We start from the raw sequence: 26,295 nt of genomic DNA, 5'->3' as shown, positions 1-26,295 counted from the left end.
ATAGATTTCATTTTATGTTGAATACCATAAATTTTTCTTCATGAAATGTTTAAGAAATATTTGACTAGAAGATGACCTTATTACCTGTTGAAAGTATGTTTGAAGGATAACACCGATCTCAGCATTTTCTTGTGTGATATCAACTATCATTTCATCAATGATCTTGTGAAGCTGTTTCACTTCACGAAGTTTGATATCTTGTTCTTCTAGTGTTTCATCTTTTGTATCTTTCAAAAGACGGACTTCCCTGGTGAGTTTTGCACACTGTTGGTCAACAGAAGTCAGTTATTTAAACCTATTTTCTAGAACTAAGTATTTTTTAATGGATGAAGGAAGATGTGAGGTTACCATTTGGAACTCCAAAACATAAATATGACAGGTCAGTTTTTTAAAGTTTCCAATACCTGTTTAGTTACTCTTTCTAATTTTGGCTTCTGTTCCTCAGTTTCTCTGTTTAATTGAAGTACATAAGCTTGCTTCTCTGTTACTTTTTCTTTGACATTATTTGTTAAGTGTTCTATAACTGTTAAAGTATTTTCCATGCTCTGCAGAAAATAAATATTAACAAATTTATTGGTTAGGATCAGAAATAACTTTTATAATTGCCACTTGTCAAGTATTTAATTCTGATTCCTTTGTTTTTGTATATATGTGCTTGGTTGCTCAGTTGTGGCCAACTCGGCATATATAATGTACATTCTATTGGTAGATAATAAGTATAATGGTTTTATGGATTAAGTTTTATATATAATTCCACTGGAAGGTTATTTTTATGGTATTTGGGAGAAAAACAATTCAAACAATGACTATTGAAAGCACACAGGTTTCAAAGATTCCCAACTCATATAATCTATTCCTTTAATAAAAAAAATCTCTGTAAGTGCACTCAGTCATGTCCAGCTCTGCAACCCTTTCAAGTGTAGCCTGCCAGGCTCTTCTGTTCATGGGATTTTTCAGGGAAGAATAGTGGAGTGGGTTGCCATTTCCTCCTCCAGTGGATCTTCCCAACCCAGGGATTGCACCCCTCTCTCTTGTGTCTGCTGCATTGGCAGGTGGATTCTTTACCACTGAGCCATCAGGGAAGCCCTTAAATGTTTATATGCTGCTGCTAAGTCACTTCAGTCATGTCCAACTCTGTGTGACCCCATAGACGGCAGCCCACCAGGCTCGCCCGTCCCTGGGATTCTCTAGGCAAGAACACTGGAGTGGGTTGCCATTTCCTTCTCCAATGCATGAAAGTGAAAAGTGAAAGTGAAGTCGCTCAGTCATATCCAACTCTTAAGCGACCCCATGGACTGCAGCCTACCAGGCTCCTCCATCCATAGGATTTTCCAGGCAAGAATACTGGAGTGGGGTGCCATTGCCTTCTCCGAAATGTTTATATAGAGCCTGCTTATTACCATGCACATTGTTTTCTCATCTTTCAAATTTTTGTTTTAAGTAACAGTCTTTTAAGGTGATTTTAAAGGGTTTAACTGAAATAAAGATCAGGGGATATCATAGTTAGCTAGCTATAATTTATCCACTGATTACCAAGTAATTGTCAGGGCTTAGCACTGGGATTTTAACTAGTTAATACTTGGATCACTTTTTTCTCATTTAAGTGAGATATCTCTAACTGCTTCTCTAAAAAATTGTATATTAACAAGAGTAGAATAATTATAATAATAGTGATAGTTAACTTTTACTAAGGGCTTATTATTAAAGCCTATAGAATTTACCTGGATATCTTCCTGTAGTTCTCTGATTTGTCTTTGTTTGTATCTGTATTTTTCATCAACAGCTCTTTTTTGTTCTTCTAGTTGAATTTTTACCTCATACTCAGCACCTAGAATTTAAAAGAATTTTTGCTTTAAATTTTTAACATGCTGTGTAGAAAGCAAATTTAAGATAATACATAATTTAAACTTATAATATTTTTCATTATGAAAGGTCAACTTCTGTATGTCTAATTTTTGAAAAATAGGATGTGAAATAACTATTCTTATTTTGTCAACATAGAGCACCGAGTATGCTGCTGTGTGTTTCAGATTTGAAATGAACTCTGTAGAGGAGTACTATGCCACATCACTACAACTAGTAACAGATGGAATTAACACCTTAGCATTTATTTTAAGTGGGGGAGGGAAGAGGGGTTGTGGTGATTAGGTTTTCCAGCTGAATCAAACATGATGCACTTGTTTTCCTTATCGCATAGTGATCCTCTTTTTAAAATAACTATGCAGCTTTCACTACATGTACATTCATTTAAAAGTTTCAATAATTTCTACATACTAGATGGAGTCACTTTCTGAAAAGATTGTTTGTAATTGTTGTTGCAGCTGTTCAGCACTTGCAGGGTGTTTCCTAGAGCATAAATTTCTTTTTCAGCTTTGTTGATCTTAGCATCCAAACTGTCACCTTCCCTTTGAAGTTCTTCTTTTTCTTGAGCAGCCTATTTAAAACAGAATAGAATAGATTGGTTAAAAGTATTTATCATGGCGGGCGGGTGGGGGGGCAGAAGAATGTCTGTGATCAGGGCAGGAAGTACTTAACTCACAACAATACCAATTTGCCTTGGGACGCAAGTGCAGCACCAAGCATTTATTTCTTGCACTTGATTTACCAAATCCTGAAGGCCTTCCAAATATAGCACTTAGGATACAAAACCATGATGGGAGTTAACTAAAACTTAACATGAAGACTCGAACAAAAATGACCAAAAAATATAAACTTTACTGAGAAAAGAAAAGGTTAAGTAGAAGAGGTTTCAAACTAGATATTAAATAAAAGGAATGTATGTTTCTTGCCTGGAAGAGGTTTGGCACACTTTGACATTTTAAATCTTAGGAGTAAAAGAGGTTAGCAAGCTAAACCCATGAAAGTGAAAGTGTTAGTTGCTCAGTTGTGTCCAACTCTGCAACCCCAAGGACTGTAACCCGCCAGGCTCCTCTGTCCATGTAATTCTCCAGGAAGAATATTGGAGTGGCTTGCCATTTCACTCTCTAAGGGATCTTCCCACCCCAGGGATTGAATATTTTTAAGATGAAAAAATACTGCATGATTCTACTTACATGAGGTACCTAGAGTAGTCATATTCACAAAGGCAAAGTAGATTGGTGCTGCCAGGGATTTCAGGGAGGGAGAAATGGGGAGTTACTGTTTTAACAGGTACAGTTTCAGTTCTGAAAGATAAAGTTCTAGAGATGGCTGTTGTGTTGGCTGCACAACAATATGAATATAGTTAATACTACTGAACTGTACACTTAAAAACTATTAAAACAGCAAATTTTAAGCCAAATCTCATGTATATATTCCTGGAGAAGGACATGTTAACCCACTCCAGTATCCTTGCCTGGAAAATCCCATGGACAAAGGAGCGTGGTTGGCTACAGTCCATGGGGTTGCAAAGAGTCAGACAGAAGTGAGCAACTAACACTTCACTTCATGTATATATTATCATATTTTAAAACAGCTTTAATTAAAGATAATTATGATAAATGTGGCCAGGAACAAGTGAAGTCTATAAACTGCTGAAAACCAAAAATTCCTCAGTGAGTAGTCAGCGGACTTCTGGGCTAGGCCTTCTAGAGTTGTGCCAAAACAGTTCCAAAGCACTTCTCCAATTAAAGACTGAGATAGTATGCATATATATTTTAAAATGCCCCCATGAAAAGATGCTCCTCATCACTAATCATTACAGAAATTCAAATCAAAACTGCAGTGAGATCCCACCTTACACCAGTCAGAACAGCCATCATTATAAAGTCTTAAAAATAGCACATGCTAGAGGAGGTGTGAAGAAAAGGGAATCTTCCTACACTGTTGGTGGGGATGTAAATTGGTGCTGCCACTGTGGAAGACCTGTATGAAGGTTCCTCAAAAAACTAAAAATAGAGTTGCCATATGATCCAACAATCTTACTCCTGGGCATATACTCATATAAAATGATAACTCAGAAAAGATACATGGACCCCTCTGTTCACAACATTATTCACAAGACATGGAAACAACTTATATGTCCATGGACAGATGAATGAATAGATGTGGTACATATATACAATGGAATATTAACTCAGCTGTAGAAAAGAATAAAATACTGCAATGTGCAGCAACATGGTGGACCTAGAGGTTATCATACTAAATGAAGTAAGAAAGAGAAAGACAAATATCATATGATATCACTTACATGCAGACTCTAAAACAAGCTTATCTATGAAACAAACAGTCTCACAGACATATTAAACAGACTTGAAGTTGCAAAGGGTGGGGTAGAGGAGGGAAAGAGTGGGAGTTTGGGATTAGCAGATGCAAATTTAGCCACTGGCCCACGAGGGGAGTCCAGAAGACTGTTGGTTTTTAATGACTAATATGGTAAAAGCAGGGTTCGGGAATCACACCTCTAGTTCTCATTTATTTTAAGCAAGCAAAAAGTTCTCACAGTCAACATTGTTGCCTCCTTCAAACTGATCAAATTTTACATAACTTAAGATCTACAGTTTTTTTTAAGTCTTCAGGTTCACTATTGTGAAATTAACTATATTTTAGTTATCTTTCCTAAAGTGTTAAGATATTACAATTGGCTCAATTACTGAAGCAAATTTGTGATAAAAATAAACTGATTGACATAGCAAGCAGACGTGTGGTCACCAAGGGAGAGAGGGTGGGGAAAGGATGGGAGTTCGACATTAGCAGATGCAAATTAATACATACAGGCTGGATAAACAACAAGATCCTATTGAATAAACCATAATGGGAAAGAATATTGGAAAAAGAATATATGTATGTATAACTGAATCACCTTGCTGTACAGCAGAAATTTAACACTAAACAAATCAATGATACTTTAATAAAGTTTAAAAAAAAAGTACCGAAACCTATTTTTAGTCAAAACCAACTAATAATTTCTTTGGTAAAATTATTCAATCCCAAGTATCTATCTTTAAATCAGAATGTGATCACTGGAAAAGTTTTGGTAACATTTCAATTCTTAACATTTTCACTGTTTATTGTTTTATTATGCCTCAAGATATACATTTTATATCAAATAGTATGTAATAAAAAGCTTAGCAAAAAAAAAATTCTGAGATAAATTACATCTAATTCTTTCAAGTTGAGTCTAGAATTAGCAAACATTTCATTTAAAATATAGTGTAGTGGGAAAAAGCTAGAATGAGTTAAAACAGCTAGATTTTAGTTGTAGATTTCCCCCTGCTGCTGCTGCTGCTAAGTTGCTTCAGTCGTGTCCGACTCTGTGCGACCCCAGAGACGGCAGCCCACCAGGCTCCCCCGTCCCTGGGATTCTCCAGGCAAGAACACTGGAGTGGGTTGCCATTTCCTTCTCCAATGCATGAAAGTGAAAAGTGAAAGTGAAGTCGCTCAGTCATGTCCGACTCTTTGTGACCCCATGGACTGCAGCCTACCAGGCTCCTCCGTCCATGGGATTTTCCAGGCAAGAGTACTGGAGTGGGGTGCCATTGCCTTCTCTGTAGTAAGCAGAATAGCATTAAATAATTTACTTCACTACTCCAAGTTCAATTTGTCAAAGGCATTGGATTTGTTCATTTATACAAATTCCTGATCTAATTCCACATATACCTTAAACTTCTAAACCTTTATGGTCCCATTTACTTCTAAATCACCAATTATATAATGTTTTACCTTTTATCCTGGATTAGAAGAGCAGTTATTTGGAGAAAGAAATGGCAACCCACTCCAGTGTTCTTGCCTGGAGAAGTCCAGGGATGGGGGAGCCTGGTGGGCTGCCGTCTATGGGGTCGCACAGAGTCAGACACGACTGAAGCGACTTAGCAGCAGTAGCAGCAGTATTTGGTAGAAATGTTTATACCTTTCTGTCAGCATTTTAAAGTAATTTTATTGGGCTGTTTGATTAAATTCTGATCAGAATTGAACTGTTTCCTTATAAAGATAAAAGGGAACTTGGAAATGTGATTTGAAAGATGCCAGACCTTCACTGATTGCTGATTATATTTTTTCTGACTCTTAAGAGTCAGATATAGGGACTTCCCTGGTAGTCCAGTGGCTAAGACTCTGAGCTCCCAATGCAGAGGGGCCTGGGTTCAATTCCTGGTCAGGAAACTAGATCCCACATGCTGTGACTAAGACCTGGCACAGTCAAATAAATAAATATTAAAAAAAAAAAAAGTCAGATATAGAAGGTGCTAAGGTGGGAAAGAATGAAAGCAGGAGGAGAAGGGGATGGCGGGACAAGACGGTTGGATAGCATCACCAACTCAATGGACATGAGTTTGAGCAGACTCCAGGAGATGGTGAAGGACAGGGAAGCCTGGTGTGCTGTAGTCCATGGGGTCGCAAAGAGTCAGACATGACTGAGTGACTGAACAATACAAGGTGGGTAAAAGGGAACATGACCATGTGTGTAACATAGACGATACTTGCAGGACCAAAAATGAGGACTGTGGGTTAAACTGTTAACCTAAAAAAATACAAGAAGTCCCAACCCTCAGTACCTCAGAATGTGACCACATATGGAAATAGGGTCTTCGTAGATGTAGTCAAGTTATGATGAACTTACTAGGGTAGGCCCTATTCCACTATCACTAGTGTCCTTACAAAAATGGGAAATTTGAACACAAAGAGGAAAGGCTGAAAAGACACAAGAAGAATGCCATGTGAAGATGAAGGCAGAGCTAATGATGATGCTTCCATAAGCTAAGGAATTCCAAAAACTGCCAGCAAACCACCAAAAACTAAGAGAGAGGCATATAACATATTGTCCCTCCCAACCCTTAGAAAGAACCAATCCTGCTGACACCATCTTGGACTTCCAGCCACTACAACTGTAAGATGTCTATAGTATAAGCTACCTAATTGTGACACTTTGTTATAGCAGCTCTAACAAATTAATACAAGGGGTCAGCAAACAGTATGGGGAAGAGTAAATATTTTAGGCTTTATGGGCCAGTCAGTCTCTAAACCACTAGTACTTAATACCACTGCTATTGTAGCATGAAACCAGCCAGAGACAATACACAAATGAATGAGTTTATGTATTGTGTGGTTCAGCACTTATTTATAAAATGGTAGTGGGCAGCACTTAGCCCAGAGTCCTTGGTTTGCTTACCCCTGAAATAGAGTATGCAGAAAATAAAAGAGTGGTTTGCTCTATAACCAAACTCCTCTCCCCCAGTGCTATAAACATACATATATGTGCCTATCAGGAAAGACCACCTTCGGGAGGAATGTAAAGGATATAAGGAAGGGAAAGGAGCCTGAATTGAGTGAATTTACACCCTAAGTCTACCACATTCAAAACTAGAAATGATGTTTAGCTTCGAAGTTTTTTCCAGCAGTGAAACTGCTGAAATCGTATTTTCAAAAAGTTAAATAATATGCTCATATGAACATAAACATGTCAAAGATTTTATCCAATTCATTAGTGAAAGAACCAGTAAGACATTTAGACAAGTTCAAAAAGAGAATTAGATTTTACAAATATACAGAGTCAGAAATGCTGAGATTAATTTTCTTATAGATATAAAACTGGCTAATATCTTTTTAGTTCAATTCAGTTCAGTTCAGTCTCTCAGTCATGTCCACCTCTTTGCAACCCCATGAATCGTAGCACGCCAGGCCTTCCTGTCCATCACCAACTCCCAGAGTTCACCCAAACTCATGTCTATCGATCGGTGATGCCATCCAGCCATCTCATCCTCTGTCGTCCCCTTCTCCTCCTGTCCCCAATCCCTCCCAGCATCAGGATCTTTTCCAATGAGTCAACTCTTCACATGAGGTGGCCAAAGTATTGGAGTTTCAGCTTCAGCATCAGTCCTTCCAATGAACACCCAAGACTCATCTCCTTTAGGATGGACTGGTTGGATCTCCTTGCAGTCCAAGGGATTCTCAAGAGTCTTCAACACCACAGTTCAAAAACATCAATTTTCAGCGCTCAGCTTTCTTCACAGTCCAACTCTCACATCCATACACGACCACTGGAAAAGCCATAGCCTTGACTAGATGGACCTTTGTGGACAAAGTAATGTCTCTGCTTACATGCTATCTAGGTTGGTCATAAATTTCCTTCCAAGGAGTAAGCGTCTTAATTTCAGGGCTACAATCACCATCTGCAGTGATTTTGGAACCCAAAAAAATAAAATCTGACACTGTTTCTACTGTTTCCCCATCTATTTCCCATGAAGTGATGGGACCAGATGCCATGATCTTTGTTTTCTGAATGTTGAGCTTTAAGCCAACTTTTTCACTCTCCACTTTCACTTTCATCAAGAGGCTTTTGAGTTCCTCTTCACTTTCTGCCATAAGGGTGGTGTCATCTGCATATCTGAGGTTATTGATATTTCTCCCGGCAATCTTGATTCCAGCTTCTGCTTCTTCCAGCCCAGCGTTTCTCATGATGTACTCTGCATATAAGTTAAATGAGCAGGGTGACAATATACAGCCTTAACGTACTCCTTTTCCTATTTGGAACCAGTCTGTTGTTCCATGTCCAGTTCTAATTCTTGCTTCCTGACCTGCATACACGTTTCTCAAGAGGCAGGTCAGGTGGTCTGGTATTCCCATTTTCCACAGTTTATTGTGATCCACATAGTCAAAGGCTTTGGTAATAAAATATAATGCTTGGGTTATCTTTCCTACAAGCATTAAGTGAGTTGTATTACACTGGGCAAAATTCATTTGCATTGTTATGAGTGAGAATCATATGCATTACCATCATTTTCCCGTAAGATAAAGTCTATCCCTCTAGAGAATGGTAAAATAGATTAGTCAACAGAAAATCAGTCAGAGGTGTGCATTCCTGTAGAATCAGACAATCCCTGGAGGGCCTGCTAGAAAATGGCAAGCCTTCTCTGTCACCATGAAGTGGCATCATTGTACACCCACTGATTGCTTTTCCTCATTTTCAGACCATGGATGATTTTTCTTAACATTAAGCCAGACTGACTTTAGTTATTAAAGAAAGTTTCAGTTTTATACATCTGGCACACATGAGGAATAGTGAGTAAAACATTTAAATGTTCTATAAACAAAACATGTAAATAACTGTGTGGCAAGCTATGAACCCTGGAGAAGATGGAAAGTGGAATGTGGCATCAGGAAATTGAGAACAACTGACAACCTTGATTAATGTCATATATTAGTTACATTGGCACAAAGGAATACTCCTCCTCATATGACCTGCCTGTTTTTCCCTAAAAAGTGGATACTTCCCATCAACATCATCATCATAACAGCAATAACAATAATTTCAGCTAACATTCATTGAGAGCTCATTTTGTTCCAGGCACTGCTTTAAGGGCTTTACATATATTTTCTCATTTACTTCTTACAACAAATGTAACAGTATCCTAATTTTGCAAGTGAGGACACTGAGGCCCCAAATGGTTAAGTAACGTATTCAAGGTCACCTACCTAATAAGTGATAGAATTAAGACTTGGACAAAAGCACTCTAACACCAGTGCTTTTTATGTAACTCTCATCAGAGCCCTTTTTGGGAGAGAAACTTCACTGCAATTGCAGGATCTATCTACTTCCCAAGAATTAACAGAATAGAGCCTCCAATTCACCCCTTGGGAACCTTCAAAACCTAAGAGGAGGAAAATACTGTTAATAGTGGACAGAAGCCTGAGGTACTAAAGACTGATAAGAAGCATTTGAGAGCTGGGACTCATTTCTCATATAGATTGGAAGGAATTTCCTGAGGCAAAGTGGCAGACATATCACACAGTGTTGTATGTGTTCAGGGCAGCCTAAAAGAAGGGCTACAGAGGGAAGCTTAGAAGAGTAAGTAGAAGTCAACCACAAGATGGCAGTCAACTCTCAAAACATCAGGAAAAAAAAAAAAAAAAAAAAACCAGTAAATTTATCTGATCTGTTTGTCTCCTAATATGAAGGCAAAGGAACAGCCCCCTTCCTCTCTGCATATCTGCCATACCAGGACAGCAATGGTAAACAGGAGTGTAAGATTCAAAGGTGGTGGAGCTCCAGGAAACAAAGTCTAGGTTGTGGTCATATGAGTGGATACAGTGAAGTAAAGCTTTGAGCCTAAAGTGAATGGGTTGTCACAAGCACGTGATACTGAGAGTGATAGTAGGTTTTAGAGTAAGAGTTTATGAACTTTGAATAAATGAGGGAACACAACATGACACAGGTGCAAAGAACTGACTCACTAGGAAAGACCCTGATGCTGGGAAAGACTGAAGGCAAGAGAAGAGGACAACAGAGGATAAGATGGTTGGATATATCACTGACTCAATGGACATGAATTTGAGTAAACTCCGGGAGTTGATGGACAGGGAAGCCTGGCAGGCTGCAGTCCATGCGGTTGCAAAGAGATGGACATGACTGAGCGACTGAACTGAAGTGAACTGAACTGAATGTGACACAAATGATAGCCAAAAAAAACCTGTGTCTGAATGGTCTAGGCTTTTCTTTGACCTCATGTGTATAAAACTAATAGTCCTTCAGTACCTCCATCTAGCAACTCATGTTCTATGACCCTAATTATGTGCAATAGCTACTGGACAGCTATGAAATTTGAAATTCCATAGCAAAAAAAAAAAAAAATGCCATTTGGTTGTTAACAAGAGCTTGGGATTCATTCCAATCCCAAAGAAAGGCAATGCCAAAGAATGCTCAAACTACCGCACAATTGCACTCATCTCACATGCTAGTAAAGTAATGTTCAAAATTCTCCAAGCCAGGCTTCAGCAATATGTGAACCATTAACTTCCATATGTTCAAGCTGGTTTAGAAAAGGCAGAGAAACCAGAAATCAAATTGCCAACATCCAATGGATCATCGAAAAAGCAAGAGAGTTCCAGAAAAACATCTATTTCTGCTTTATTGACTATGCCAAAGCCTTTGACTGTGTAGATCACAATAAACTGTAAAAATTCTGAAAGAGATGGGAATACCAGACCATCTGACCTGCCTCTTGAGAAACCTGTATGCAGGTCAGGAAGCAACAGTTAGCATTGGACATGGAACAACAGACTGGTTCCAAATAGGAAAAGGAGCACGTCAAGGCTGTATACTGTTACCCTGCTTATTTAACTTATATGCAGAGTACATCATGAGAAACGCTGGGCTGGAAGAAGCAGAAGCTGGAGTCAAGATTGCTGGAAGAAATATCAATAACCTCAGATATGCAGATGACACCACCCTTATGGCAGAAAGTGAAGAACTAAAGAGCCTCTTGATGAAAGTGAAAGAAGAGACTGAAAAAGCTGGTTTAAAGCTCAACATTCAGAAAACAAAGATCATGGCACCTGGTCCCATCACTTCATGGGAAATAGATGGGGAAACAGTGGAGACTGTGGCCGACTTTATTTTTCTGGGCTCCGAAATCACTGCAGATGGTGACTGCAGCCATGAAATTAAAAGACACTTACTCCTCGGAAGGAAAGTTATGACCAACATAGACAGCATATTAAAGCAGAGACATTACTTTGTCAACATAGGTCTATCTAGTCAAGGCTATGGTTTTTCCAGTAGTCATGTATGGATGTGAGAGTTGGACTGTAAAGAAAGCTGAGTGCCAAAGATTTGATGTTTTTGAACTGTGGTGTTTGAGAAGACTCTTGAGAGTCTCTTGGACTGCAAGGAGATCCAACCAGTCCATCCTAAAGGAGATTGGTCTTGGGTGTTCATTGGAAGAACTGATGCTGAAGCTGAAACTCCAGTACTTTGGCCACCTGATGCGATGAGCTGACTCATTTGAAAAGACCCTGATGCTGGGAAAGATTGAAGGTGGGAGGAGAAGGGGACGACAGAGGATGAGATGGTTGGATGGCATCACCGACTCAGTGGACATGAGTTTGGGTGAACTCCAGGAGTTGGTGATGGACAGGGAGGCCTAGCGTGCTGCGGTTCATGAGGTCGAAGCATCAGACACGACTGAGTGACTTAACTGAACTGAATGGATACTTCATTTTACCACAACTGTAAATCCATTAGAACTGGAAGGGTAAGTCACTCAGTCATATCCAACTCTTTGAGACTCCATGGACTATAGCCCACCAGGCTCCTCTGTCTGTGGAATTCTCCAGGCAAGAATACTGGAGTGGATAGCCATTCTCTTCTCTAGAGGATCTTCCCAATCCAGGGATCAAAGCCTGTTCTCCTGCATTGCAGATGGATAATTTACCATCAGAGCCACCTGGGAAGCCCATAAATCCATTAAGCTTACCTTTATTACATAGTAGGCCTGCGTTTTCTCCTCTTCTCCTTCAGGAGGCAGCATAACAACAGTAAGAATTTCATATCTATTCTTCAGCTTATCAATTTTACTTAGCCGCTCATGAAACTCAGCACTAACATGAAAAGAAAAATTAAACACTGAAAAACAAACAATATACTTTTTTAAAGGACTATACTGTTCTTAGAGAAGATGTCTGTATTTGTGTTACTACTGAAACAGTTTAATAAGGTTCTCACTTTGCAGTTTTACATTTCAGTTTGAAAATAAGAAATCAGTCCTGAATATTCATTGGAAGGACTGATGCTAAAGCTGAAACTCCAATACTTTGGTCACCTGATGTGAAGAACCAACTCATTGGAGAAGACCCTCTCACCCTGAAGGTGAGAGGAGAAGGGGACGACAGAGGATGAGATGGCTGGCTGGCATCACTGACTCCTTGTATATGAGTTTGAGTAGGCCCTGGGAGTTGGTGATGGACAGGGAAGCCTGTTGTGCTGCAGTCCACGGGGTAGCAAAGAATTGGACATGACTGAGCAACTGAACTGAACTGTGAAAGGTCTCAGATTTCACCCTATTTAAAAGCTAGCAAGTTAGTCTGCCACTTTCATGGATGCTGGCAGAAAACACAAGATATCTGGGTCACAGAAAAAGGACTTTACCACTCATTGGCATACCAAGTAGCATGAGCTGCCTATTTGCATTGGTTCCCCTTGCTCTTGAAGTCACATGAAAGTGAGGAGGGGATCAAATGGATGCTGCACATACAGTAGGTTTATGTCACAACTGAAGAACTCAAGCTTAGCTGATCCAAATATTTCATAATGGGAAATAAGCAAACATACCTAACCTTTGCTCCGGAGGGAGATACTATCTCTAGCTCACAAGGCTATTCACTATCCAAATATCCTTTAAAAGATAGTCCTATGCAAATCAAAACCACAATAAGATATCACTTCACACCCGCGAGGATGGCTACTATCAAAGACAAAAATAATAATAATAAAGTATTGGTGAGGGTGTAGAGAAACTGAACCTTTAAGAACTCTTGGTGGGACAGTAAAATGATGCAACCACTATGAAAAATATGGCAGTTCCTCAAAAAGTTAAAAATAAAATAGCCGTATGATCCAGTCATCCTACTCCTGGGTATATATCCTAAAGAACTGAAAATGGTTTTCAAAGACATGTGTGCACATCGATGTTCATATATTATTCACAATAGTTCACAATAGCCAAGAAGTGGAAGCATGGGTGAGTCTTGCAGACATTATGCTAAATACAATAAGCCAGTCAAAAAAGACAAATATCAATACTACATGATCCACTTATGTGAGGCATCTAGTGTAGTCAAATTCATACAGGCAGAAAAAACAGTGGCTATCAAGGGCGAGGGGAAGGGGAAAATGCAAAGCTAATATTTAATGGGTATAGAGTTTCAGTTTTACAAGATGAAAAAGTTCTAGAGATCTGTTGCTCAAAAATGTGAAAATACTAATACTACTATCTATACATTTTTAAATGGTTAAGATAAATTTTAGGTGTTTTTCACCAAAATTTTTTTAAAATATGGTCCAGAACAGGATAGCTATTGCCTCTTCTCTCAAGGTATGCAGAAATATGAGAAACTTTTGGAGAATTATCTCCTGAGATTTACAGCCTTAAAACTGCTGGTTACTTTCTTCCTTTTATTCCAGTAAATTTATATTTTTAAATCATTTTTAACTTATTTTGTAATAATACTAATAATGCTAATATATGTACAGCAACATGGAGACTCATTTGCCTGCTATAGCTTCATGAAAATAAGCCTTCTAACCATAGTGAAAAGAAATCTTCAACATACTAGGTTCCTACTCCTAAAGAAAGTTGATGGTAAAATATAGTAAGTATCAGAAGTTATAGCTTTGCTTATTTTTAAGTATTAATATTGTTTCATCAGAAAATATTTACTCATCCTTTATGTGATTGTAAAAGACAAGACTTGTTGGCCTTCCAGCTTAAGATGGTGGACCAAGCACAAACATGTCTCCTCCTTCCTAAAACAGAAAATATTAAAAGGAAAAAAAACCTACCACAGCTCTGGAAACAAGAAAGATACATTTCTTTATGAATGAAAAAGTGGAAAACAAATGTGATATGACTGAGAGGAGGAAAAAAAGGAGATACAGAAGATTATGCAGAAATAAGAGTCACTTTCATGAAAGAAGTCTGTAGAAAATTTTTTTCTAGAGAAAAATAAGAAATTTACTAAAACAGATGCAAGAAAAAATACAAGATCCACACTGTCCCATAACCAATAAATAAACTGAACCAACAGTTCAACTGAACTAAATCTTCCTCAAAAAACTCCAGATGTCCAAAGGCTTTACCGGTGAGGTGTTTGAAAATTCAAGATGTAATTCTGCTCTTTTACAAACTTACCTAGAGTATAGGAAAAAAAGAAACACAAAAATCATTTTATAAAAGTAGATGTAACCTTAATAACCTGATAATTTGACAAGGACAGGAGAGAAAGCAACTATAAGCATAGAATGTAAAAATTATATAAAAATATTAGCAAACAAAATCTAGATACATACAAAATATAATACGTGACAGTTACATTTACTACAAGAAGGTAAGTTAGTTTAACTTTGAAAAAGTGATCAATATACAGTTTTCAATTATACTAACAGATTGAAGAAGCTATATCATATCAATGACTAAAAAAAAATCACATAATAAAAGTCAACATTCATTTCTGATTAAACAAATTAAAACAACCTCTTATCAAAGAATGAAAATAGATGGGATCTCTCTTAATATTGTAAAAAGAATCTCAAAAAACATTATAGTAAACTTGATACTTAATGATAAAACAATGAACACTTTCCCTTTGAGATCAAGCACCTGCAAGACAAGGGTACCTGCAATCACCATTACTATTCGGCATTGAACTGGAGGTTAAATAGCAAGGACGATAAAGCAAGAACAAGAAAAGTTATAGAGGTTGAAAAGGAAGACACAAAACTGTTGTTTGCAAATGATGTCAATTAAATACCTGGAAGGTAGAATCTACAGATCAACTGTTAGAATTAATAAAAGTTTAAGCAAGGTTGCTGAATACTTAATGAAACCAACTGCATTTCTACATACCAGCAACAAATCAAATATGAAATGCTTTAAAAAGAGATTAACATTGACAGTAACACTTAAAAAGTAGCATGTAATCCAGAAATAAATCTTATACAAGATAGGTGAAATCTCTAGGGGAAAATTGCTTCAGTAAATGCAGCTGTTGGGTATCCATAAGGGAAAGCATGTTATTGGACCCTTGGGCATGTGTGCATACTCAGTTGCTTCAGTCATGATCGACTCTGTGCGACCCCATAGCCATAGCCCAATAGGCTTCTCTATCCATGGGATTTTCCTGGAAAGAATACTGCAGTGGGTTGCCATGCTCTTTTCTAGGGGATCCTCCCAACTCAGGGGGGATCTTGGGTCCCCCTGCAGGATCCTGAACCCACATCTCCTGCATCTCCTGCATAGCAGGCAGATCCATAAGGGAAAACATGTTATTGAACCCTTACCACGAACTATATATAAAAATCAATTCCAAGGGAATTGGTGATCTTAACGTAAAATGATAAATCTGCAGAACAAGGAGTTAGCCTAAGGAAATAGAGAGAGAGAGAGAAGCATATATTTGCTACTAAAATGTGGCCTATGTTTTATATTAATCTTCCCTGGTGGTTCAAACAGTAAAGATTTTGCCTGCAATGCTGGAGACCCAGGTTCAATCCCTTGGTTGAGAAGATCCCTTGGAGAAGGAAATGGCTACCCACTCCAGTATTCTTGCCTGGAGAATTCCATGGACAGAGGAGCTTGGCAGGCTACAGTCTATAGGGTCGCAAAGAGCTGGACATGACTGAGCACACACACACATTATATTAATAGCCTTTTCAAACAAATAAGAAAAAGATGGATATCCAAGGTGGTGGAGGGAACAGTCAGTTCTTCTAACACTACTCATGTTTTCAAAATTCATTAGCAATATTTAAAAATTCTAATTATTACCTTATATTTTGCCGTTCTTGATCAACATATCTTATTTGTGATGCAAGCATTGTTTTGTGAACCTTAATTTCTTCGGTCCGTTCTTCCATAGCTTTGTGTAACTGTTGTTTTCTTTTTTCCAGAGAAAGAACTTCTTCTGCCTTACTGTGAAGCAGTTCTCGAGTACGTTTAACTTCAAGTTTTAAAAGATTGTCTTCTATAATCAAATCCTATAAACATAACAAAATCATCAAATATTGAAACAATTATTTGTATAACCAATCCAAAATATGTTTCTTTGTTATTTCTATAAAAGTCAAACTTGGAAATAGAATTTTTTCTAATTTGACTATTTTCCAAGATATTAATTAGGGTTAAGTTTAGATTGCTCTGAGTCATAATTCTGCTTTTTCCTTTTATTTTAAGAGAAGGGTTTATAACTATTCCAACTTTTATTATAATGTTATTGTAAATTCAAGTTTTACTATTAATAAAAAAACAAAATGAAGTTATTCCTAAAATTGAAAGTTATAATATCCAGAAAATATATGATGCCCTATGGATAAGCATTTTTATATTTTAAACTAATTCTTACAAGATAAAGTATAAATACATTTTTATTTTAAAATAGTTCAATCATAAGTAGAATACTGAAGGAGAGTCATGAGTAGAATAGAGTACAGAAGCAGAAGAGATTAAGAAGAGGTGGCAGGAATACAAAGAACTGTACAAAAAAAAGATCTTAATGACCTGAATAACCACAAGGTTGTGGTCACTCACCTAGACTTGGACATCCTGAAGTGTGAAGTGGGCCTTAGGAAGCATTACTACAAACAAAGCTAGTGGAGGTGATTGAATTCCAGCTGAGCTATTTCAAATCCTAAAAGATTAAGACTTTTAAAGTACTGCACTCAATACACCAGCAAATTTGGAAAACTTAGAAGTGACCACAGGACTGGAAAAGTCAGTTTTCATTGGAATCCCAAAGAAGGACAACGCCAAAGAATGTTTAAACTACCAAACAGTTGTACTCATTTCACATGCTATCAAAGTTATGCTCAAAATCCCTCAAGCTAGGCATTAATAGTATGTAAACCAAGAACGTCTAGATGTGCAAGCTGGGTTTCAAAGAGGCAGAGGAACCAGAGATCAAATTGCCAATATGTCTTGAACCATGGAGAAAGCAAAGGAGTTCCAAAAACAAAAAAAAATCTGATACATTAACTACACTAAAGCTTACTGCGTGGTTCAAAACAAACTGTGGAAAATTCTTAAAGAGATGGGAGTACCAGACCACCTTACCTGCCTGTGAGAAACCTGGTATGCAGGTCAAGAAGCAACAGTTAGAACCAGACATGGAACTGACTGGTTCAAAATTGGAAAAGGAGTATGACAAGGCTGTATATCGTCACCCTACTTATTTAACTTATATGCAGAGTACATCATGTGAAATGCTGGGCTGGATGAATCACAAGCTGGAATCAAGATTGCTGGGAGAAATATCAACAACCTGAAATATACAGCTGATACCACTCTAATGGCAGAAAGTGAAGAGGAACTGAAGAGCCTCTTGATGATGTGAAAGAGCAGAGTGAAAAAGCTGGCTTGAAACTCAACATTCAAAAAAGTAAGATCATGGCATCCAGTCCCATCACCTCATGGCAAATAGAGGTGGAAAAAATGGAAGCAGTGACAGATCAGATTTTCTTAGGCTCCAAAATCACTGCAGACAGTGACTGCAGCCATGAAATTAAAAGGGAAGCTGTGACAAACCTTAACCTGGTGACTCAGTGGTAAAAAATCCGCCTGCCAGTACAAAAGATGTAAATTCAATCTCTGGGTTGAGAAGATCCCCTGGAGAAGAAAATGGCAACCTGCTCAAGTTCATGCCTGGGAAATCCCATGGACAGAGGAGCCTAGTGGGCTATAGTCCATGGAGTCACAAAGAGTCGGACATGACTTAGTAACTAAACAACAACAATGACAAACCTAGACAGTGTATTATAAAAGCAGAAACACTGCTTTGCCAACAAAGGTCCTTATAGTTAAAACTGATTTTTCCAGTAGTCATTATGGATATGAGAGTTGGACCATTAAAGAAGGTTGAGAGCCGAAGAGTTGATGCTTTCGAACTGTGGTGTTGGAGAAGACTCTTGAGAGTCCCTTGGACTGCAAGGAGATCAAACCAGTCAATTCTAAACGAAATCAACCCTGAATATTCATTGGTAGGACTCATGCTGAAGCTGAAGCTCTAACACTTTCATCATCTGATGCAAAGAGCCAACTTATTGGAAAAGACTTGGATGCTGGGAAAGATTGAAGGCAGGAGAAGAAGAGGATGACAGAGGATGAGACAGTCAGATAGCATCACCAACCAATGAACATGAGTTTGAGCAAGCTCCAGAAGTTGATGATGTACGAGGAAGCCTGGCTTGCCATAGTGCATGGGGTTGCAAAGAGTCAGACATGGCTTAGTGACTGAACAACAACAGAGTACTGACACAAGATCACACTTAATAGATCAATTTTCAGAAGAGAAAGCCCAGAAAAAATACTCCAGAATATAAGATTTTACTATTTCAAGACAAAGCTTGTTATTTAGAGCAAAGATTAAACCCCCATATCTCATATGTACCAGAAATAAATTCCAGATGAATGAAAGAACTTAATGTAAGAGATGAAACCAAATGCAACCACTAGAAATAGTAAATATTTTTAGTGTGACTAAAAAGTTTCTAAGCATAAAAATTATACAGGGAAAAACACTTAAACATATGATGTTTAAAAAAAGTTTTATGGAAAAAAACTGAATAGAAGTTTAAAGACAATGGGACAAATACTTATGAGTTAATATACAAAGATCTTTTCCCAAGTATTTTAAAAACATAAACCACCTAATGGAAATATATGCAAGAAAATGAACTAGAAATCCAAAAGAAAAATTATAGAAAATAACATAGCAGAAAAAATGCTTAAACATTTCCAATGAAACATAAATATTTTAAATTTTATGCTTAAAATGTTTTAAAATGTTCACTAACTTTAAAATGCAGGCTTCCCTGGTGGCTCAGATGGTAAAGTGTCTGCCTGCAATGTGGGAGACCCAGGTTCAATCCCTGGGTCGGGAAGATCCCCTGGAGAAGGAAATGGCAACCCACTCCAGTACTCTTGCCTGGAAAATTTCATGGATGGAGGAGCCTGGTAGGCTACAGTCCGTGGGGTTGCAGAGAGTCGGACACGACTGAGCAACTTCACTTCATTCACAACTTTAAAATGCAGACTAAAAACAATGAAATACTATGTTTGCCCATCAAACTAACAGTAATTTTATACATTATATTATCCAGCCCTGGTGGTGGTGAATAAAATAGAATGCTTATACATTGCTGGTGGGAGTATTAGTTGAACATTCTAGAAGGAAAATGGTTTAAAAATAGTTTCAAGATACTAGAAATATACATTCTTCTGAACCATAATTATACAGCTAGAAATTTATCCTAAGGAACTATATGAACAACTGTACAATGAAATATGTGCACAGTACATGAGAGTACTATCTATAATAGCCAAACATTGAAAAAAAATACATATCTAAAAATAGATAGTCAAATAAATTATAGTAACTTCATGCAATGGGGTGTAGGAAGTCTTTAAAGATATTTAATGTTTAGAAAACATGTATCATATATTTTTAAATTTTTGAATACAATATATAAATCCATTTTCTTTAAAAGACTGAAAAACGATAATATACTGTGTAACACTGCTTATTATCTGTACAGTGATTATAGTGACATTTTTTTCCTTTATAATTTGGTATATTTAAAATTTTTTCTACAATTAGCATGAAAATATGTGGATTTTAATATTATATATAAACATGACTTTATTGCACCTGTTTTAAAGCTTTGGCTTTAGTAAGTTCTTTCTCTGATCTGTCATTGAAAAGAGTTAGTTCATTTATTTTGGTCATGAGGGACTGTTTTTCATCACGATATTTACTATTTGACTTCTTGGTAAAGTAAAGATCATTCTGTAAAGAGGAAAAAAGGTACATAAATACATATTTTAAATAACAATATTACATGCATGACACATTGAATTATATGCTCCATTAAATATTTATAATAATCAGATTTTTAAATCTCACCCCTTCATACTCTGACATCTCTAATAAGATATACATGGATATTCACATATAAACACTTTCATTTTTATTATTTGTTGATGTTTGGGTTCAGTTTGATTTTAGTAATTCTAGGAAATATCAGGTATGATTACCATTCAAACTGAATTATTAAGTGATTGCCATTTATGGGAAGACATGGGAGGGCAGAGTTCAAGTTTTGTTTAAATACAGGGTTCACCTTCTGGATTTCATCATTTGATTCAACCCAAGCCCCAGAAGGTAAAAATGTTAACAGTCTGAGAAAGCAAAGGGTTTTGGTTAACTACAAGCTCTGGAATTAGACGGTCTTAATTACTTATCCGGAGAAGGAAATGGCAACCCACTCCAGTGTTCTTGCCTGGAGAATCCCAGGGACAGGGGAGCCTGGTGGGCTGCAGTCCATGGGGTCGCTAAGAGTCGGACACGACTGAGCGACTTCACTTTCACTTTTCACTTTCATGCATTGGAGAAGGAAATGGCAACCCACTCCAGTGTTCTTGCCTGGAGAATCCCAGGGACGAGGGAGCCTGGTGGGCTGCCATCTAGGGGGTCGCACAGAGTCGGACACTACTGAAGCGACTTAGCAGCAACAGCAATTACTTATCAGCCATCCAATGCCTGTGGGCAACCTATTCTTCCTTAGTTTCCTCATTTCTAAAATGGAGATGATAACAACACCTACCTACCTGGGCTGTTGTGGAAGGTTTAAGAAGTTACTGTAATATGTGCAACAATGTTTGACACAGGGAAATGGAGTTATGATTATTATGTATATAATCACATATTGCTGAAGAGAAAAATACTAGATAAGATCTAATTCCATCGACTGAATGAATGGGTCATACATACTCATCAGTCTTCCAGCTTTATACAAGTTTGCATCCTCCCTCCCTGGTCAGACAGTAAAGCGTCTGTCTACAATGTGGGAGACCTGGGTTTGATCCTTGGGTTGGGAAGATCCCCTGGAGAAGGAAATGGCAATCCACTCCAGTACTATTGCCTGGAAAATCCCATGGACAGAGGAGCCTGGTAGGCTACAGTCCATGGGGGTCACAAAGAGTCGGACACGACTAAGCGACTTCACTTCACTTCACTTCCCACCCAGAACTAGAATGAGGTTTGCTCTCTTTGTCCTCCTTAGTCCCTCTTATGGGACCTAAAGCAAAAAGTTTCTAGTGCCAAGATCTCTCTCCCTTTCCCCTCTCGCTTCCTATCTCCCTTGCTTCCTCCCTCCCCTACCTTTCTCACTGCCTGTATTTCTCTGAACAATCAGAACCTAAGATTGAAACAAGACAAGATTTCTTTTTTCACATAAAGATATGACTTCAAAAAATTAACTTTTAGAATTAAAATATTAATTTAAGGTAATTTTCAACTAGAGGAAATTTGTTATTCAAAATAAGAGATGGAGTGGCATGGGGAAGAGAATGTAGAATGACTTTACAATCTAACACTACTATCGAGAAGATTAAACCTTCATTAGAAAGTTAACTAGCTTTAATATCTTTAAAAATTCACTTGTATGTCTATTAATTTATTCACCTCTCTGTCACAACCAGAGTTGGGATAGGCATAAGTGCTAGCCTACTGTGTCATGGACAGAGCCCCATGGTAGTTAAAACGGGAAACACTAGAACCACTCTCACACAGCAAAACAGACACAATTGAGTTAGCATCAAAAAACACATCCAAATATGAAAGTCATCCTCCTATCATTCTATAGCACCAATATTCTCATATTCTATGTAATTAAAATAATACCATTTATTGAGAACAGACTAAATGCACTGTTAAGATACACATTGCTTCCAATTCTCCTAAATGTCCTAAAATAATATCAAATATTTTTTTCCATTTAAAAATGAGTAAACTAAGACTCAGAAAGGTTAAAAAAGCAGTACTGTGCTGTGCTAAGTCACTTCAGTTCTGTCCAACTCTATATAACCCTAAGGACTGCAGCCTTCCAGGCTCCTCTGTCCACGGGATTCTCCAGGCAAGAATACTGGAGTGGGCTGCCATGCCTTCCTCCAGGGGATCTTCCCAACCCAGGTAGTTAGGTATAACCTTGACATTCAAAACCAGTTCTGATTCCAAAACATGTGCTCCTATTATTAAACCAAGGAAATAGTCTTTTGAAAATTTAATCAGGCTATAAACCACTCGAAACCAATATTTTGTCATGTTGAATTTTTTTTTTCTTTCCTAATTTAAAAAAGTAATAGCTCCCTTTCACCTTTGTAGACCTTAAGGAATTCAGGGCAATTTTTCATTTAACCACTAGAGGACATTCATCACTAGCCTTTCCAGCTGTTCAACATTTAAAATTGGAGTTCTCCCCCCATTCAGATCCATGCTTTCAGGCCTTCACTCTTGCCAGTTAAACATTAGCATAGGTTCTATATTACATAGGTTCCCCTAACACAGGTTTTATATTACCATAAACATATTAAAGTACTTAAGGATGAAGAACATTTTTAACCTTATTAACAAAATAGAGTCATATGAAATATGTAACTAAGTAAATATTTGAATAACAAAAGAAGACCCATAAAAGAGCAGCTTCTTTTAGATGCCACTTTAGTGATAAAAAGCAATCAAGTTATTACAGGAGACACATAATAGAAACTAGAACTTATCAATTTTTTAAATCATGTACCATTTAAGACTATTTTTAAGTTACATGGACCAAGGATCAAATCCTCACCGTGAAATCATGAACAAGTTACTTAATCTGTAAAACAGGTAATAATATCTTCCTCACAAGACATTTATAAGGATTAAATGAAATAAAACTCTAAAGACATAGACATAGCATACATCAAATGCATAATCAATGGTAACGTTATTTTCATATTTCATATTTCATGAATTTCTCATATTCATATGAAAATGTAAGCACAGAAATACGGGCATTAGTTCATACATTTATTACATATGTGGGTAGCTTGGCAATCATCCTATCCAAAGTCAGTCTTAGGAACATGTTAACATAAAATGACTAATAATTAGGATATTTGAAGCATAAAAAGTATTTTAGCTAAGTTACATGAAGCTTCTTGATCTGTGTTTCCAAAAGGCAAAGTGCAGATTTTTTCTCTTCCAATGTCTTCTGAAGTTCAACAGTTTTTGCTTCAAGGGCTTGTTTTTCTTCTGAATTAATGTCTCCCTTTAAGCGCGACATTCGGCGTTCTACTTGTTGAATGTAAAAATCCTGTTACAGGTTTTAAAGAACGTTAGTAGGGAGAAACAGTTAAAACCATTTTTTAGATGCAAACACACTGTAAATATTTTCATGAGTTTGGTCTGATGTCATCATTTACTAAAGTCACTTTAATTCTCTAGTGATGAAGTCCTTCTTACTCCAAAGGGAGAAAGAGTAAACTATTCTTCAACAACCAGAGTATATGATAATAACACACACTAATCTTAAAATATAATAGAGCAGTTAGGTGGGTATTTATTGTACTATCATGATAGAACATCAGTAAATCTACTAGGTTTACATGGACGTGGATTTTGGAGGGTATTTTTCTACAGAGTACAAAAAAGAGTCACAGATTGTTAGCCATGAAAGGCTCAAATACGATGAACTTTTAAACAATATTTTGAAAATTACACTTCAGCATCTGTAATTCTGAGAAATTAAGAATATATAAGAGGCAAAAATTAAGATGTAGAGAGGGAGGACATTAAACAATTAACATGGGACAGAATATGATAAAGAGAACCAAAAAGGAAAACTTTAAAAATACTTTTAACCTATTGGTCCAGGGACAGGGGTGGAGAGGCTGATGTATGCATAACATACAGTTTTGCAGGGGTTTTAGGAATTCTTTTTCTTGTTTTTTTGGCTGCACCATGCAGCATGTAGGATCTTAGTTCCCTGGCCAGAGATGGAACCCACACCCCCTGCAGTCTGTAGCATCTGTCTATGCCAACCTCAAGAGTTCATAGAAATCTTTTTCTTAGGACACTGCGGTATCTTGACCATCACAATTATGACAAATCAGTATGAAGACATTCATAAGAGTAACATCTACCTGAGCGTACATAATTTCTTGCTGCTGCAAGGTTTCAAAGTCCAGTTTATGTAACTGATGGTTGAGGTGCTTTAGAGAAGAACGGGTTCCTTCAATTTCAGATACGAGAGCTTTTTCTTTCATTGTTTCAGTCTGTAATTCCTGAACTTTCTTAAATAACACATCTTTCACTATGTTCAACTGAACTTCTACTTCCTGATAATAAGAATAACAATGATTAATGTAATATAATACCTTTAAATGTTTTACTGAATGAATATTATAATTTAGGGGCTCATCAATGAACCCTCATTTTAGCCCTAGAGAGTATAAAGCCCTTCTTACAATTTCAACACATTCCCAACATTGCTTGTAGTCTACTCTCATCCACTATTCCTGTATCATATACCTTGATATGTCATATACTCTGTGTCACCTTAGCCTTAGAACTTGACCATTTTTCACTGGTTTCTTTAGAATATAAAGTACATTGAAGACACACAGCTTATAAGTTCCCAAAGTTTACTAAAGTCTTGAAAATGTTAAGGGAAGAACTCTCCCACCTTCTTTTCAGCACTATTCAGTGGTGAGCAGATAAATGCTTAACCACCAGGATTCTAGGAGATGGGAGGTTAGGAGGAAGAGGCTGATTTCCATAATTATTTATATTCCCACTAAGGCCAATTTCAAGCTACTCATATGATTCCTCTGCTGCTAAGTCACTTCAGTCGTGTCCGACTCTGTGCGACCCCATAGATGGCAGCCCACCAGGCTCCCCCCTCCCTGGGATTCTCCAGGCAAGAACACTGGAGTGGGTTGCCATTTCCTTCTCCAATGCATGAAAGTGAAAAGTGAAAGTGAAGTCGCTCAGTCGTGTCCGACTCTTAGCGACCCCATGGACTGCAGCCTACCAGGCTCCTCCATCCATGGGATTTTTCAGGCAAGACTACTGGAGTGGGGTGCCACTGCCTTCTCCAACCTTAAAAGCATAGACAACAGTAAAGTGTAGAAAACTAATTTAGAAGTGATATGTGCTGAGTACTTTTTACTTTGTTTCTAATATAATTTATTTAATTGTGAGTCTATATAATTTGATTTTTAATAGTAGCTACATTTAGCAGCTAACTTATAAAATTCCAGAAAATTTAACTATCAGCTTTTGTGAGCTGGTAAGCACTGGCACCAACACACTACTGGCACTATTCCTTACTCACATTTTGCCTGCAGCTGACTTCCCTACCCATGCAGTCCACTAGGAAACAGAAACCAGTACCCCAGTTTCACTTCTCCCGTCTCAGGAGGCAGGTCTGTCTTGACCTCAAAGTGTCACATTAATGTATTCTAGGCTTCAGATAGATCTCTTCTAGGCTTCAGATAGATCTCACATGCCAAGATGTATTGAAAGCTCTCATTTTAGAATGTTGAAATAATTTGCCTCTGTCCTCTTATACACAGGTAAGCATATTTCTCTTTGGTTTCCAATGAACCTCAATATGTAACAAAAGAAGTCTGTGACTGGCACATGTGAATTTTCACAAATGAAGAAACCTAATAATCTGATATACAAGATTATAAAATACATTGCTTTTCATATAATAGAAAATTTTCACTGGGTTCAGGACCTTCTCAATGACTGCCTGGCTGAGTTTTAAAGTCAGTGCTTGGTGGTAAATAAGTCAGCAAAACATATAGGGCTGAGATTTTTCCCAAACAAACAAACAAAACCCCAAGAACACAGCCCTGCTCACACATGCAGCCAACCTTACTATTTATTAATTCAGCTAATTTCTTTTTAAATATCACTAGTTTTTAATTCTTTCTTCAGAAGGTTTATTTCATATAAAATTCACAGTCTTTAAGATTTCTAATAAGCTCCAATACTGTCCCATTTCAT

General features: G+C 37.4%; 1 protein-coding gene across 2 annotated transcripts in view; it reads right to left on the bottom strand.

Moving 5' to 3' along the window:
* Nucleotides 1-26,295, bottom strand: part of CCDC39 (coiled-coil domain 39 molecular ruler complex subunit) — a 51,737-nt gene that overhangs the window by 4,616 nt on the left and 20,826 nt on the right. For both annotated transcript variants that reach the window (XM_055568965.1, XM_055568966.1), the window contains 9 exons: nucleotides 24,423-24,617; nucleotides 23,429-23,593; nucleotides 20,110-20,247; nucleotides 16,236-16,444; nucleotides 12,168-12,291; nucleotides 2,275-2,434; nucleotides 1,722-1,828; nucleotides 405-545; nucleotides 85-264 (listed from right to left, as the gene is read on the bottom strand). In XM_055568965.1, the coding sequence (XP_055424940.1) occupies nucleotides 85-264; nucleotides 405-545; nucleotides 1,722-1,828; nucleotides 2,275-2,434; nucleotides 12,168-12,291; nucleotides 16,236-16,444; nucleotides 20,110-20,247; nucleotides 23,429-23,593; nucleotides 24,423-24,617 (1,419 nt within the window). The remainder of the gene's footprint in view (nucleotides 1-84; nucleotides 265-404; nucleotides 546-1,721; nucleotides 1,829-2,274; nucleotides 2,435-12,167; nucleotides 12,292-16,235; nucleotides 16,445-20,109; nucleotides 20,248-23,428; nucleotides 23,594-24,422; nucleotides 24,618-26,295) is intronic.

Source organism: Bubalus kerabau, chromosome 2, assembly GCF_029407905.1.
Source record: "Bubalus kerabau isolate K-KA32 ecotype Philippines breed swamp buffalo chromosome 2, PCC_UOA_SB_1v2, whole genome shotgun sequence".
In the NCBI taxonomy this organism is placed as follows: domain Eukaryota; kingdom Metazoa; phylum Chordata; class Mammalia; order Artiodactyla; family Bovidae; genus Bubalus; species Bubalus kerabau.
The sequence above is the reverse complement of the archived record's forward strand: the minus strand, read 5'-3'. Positions and strand labels throughout refer to the sequence as shown.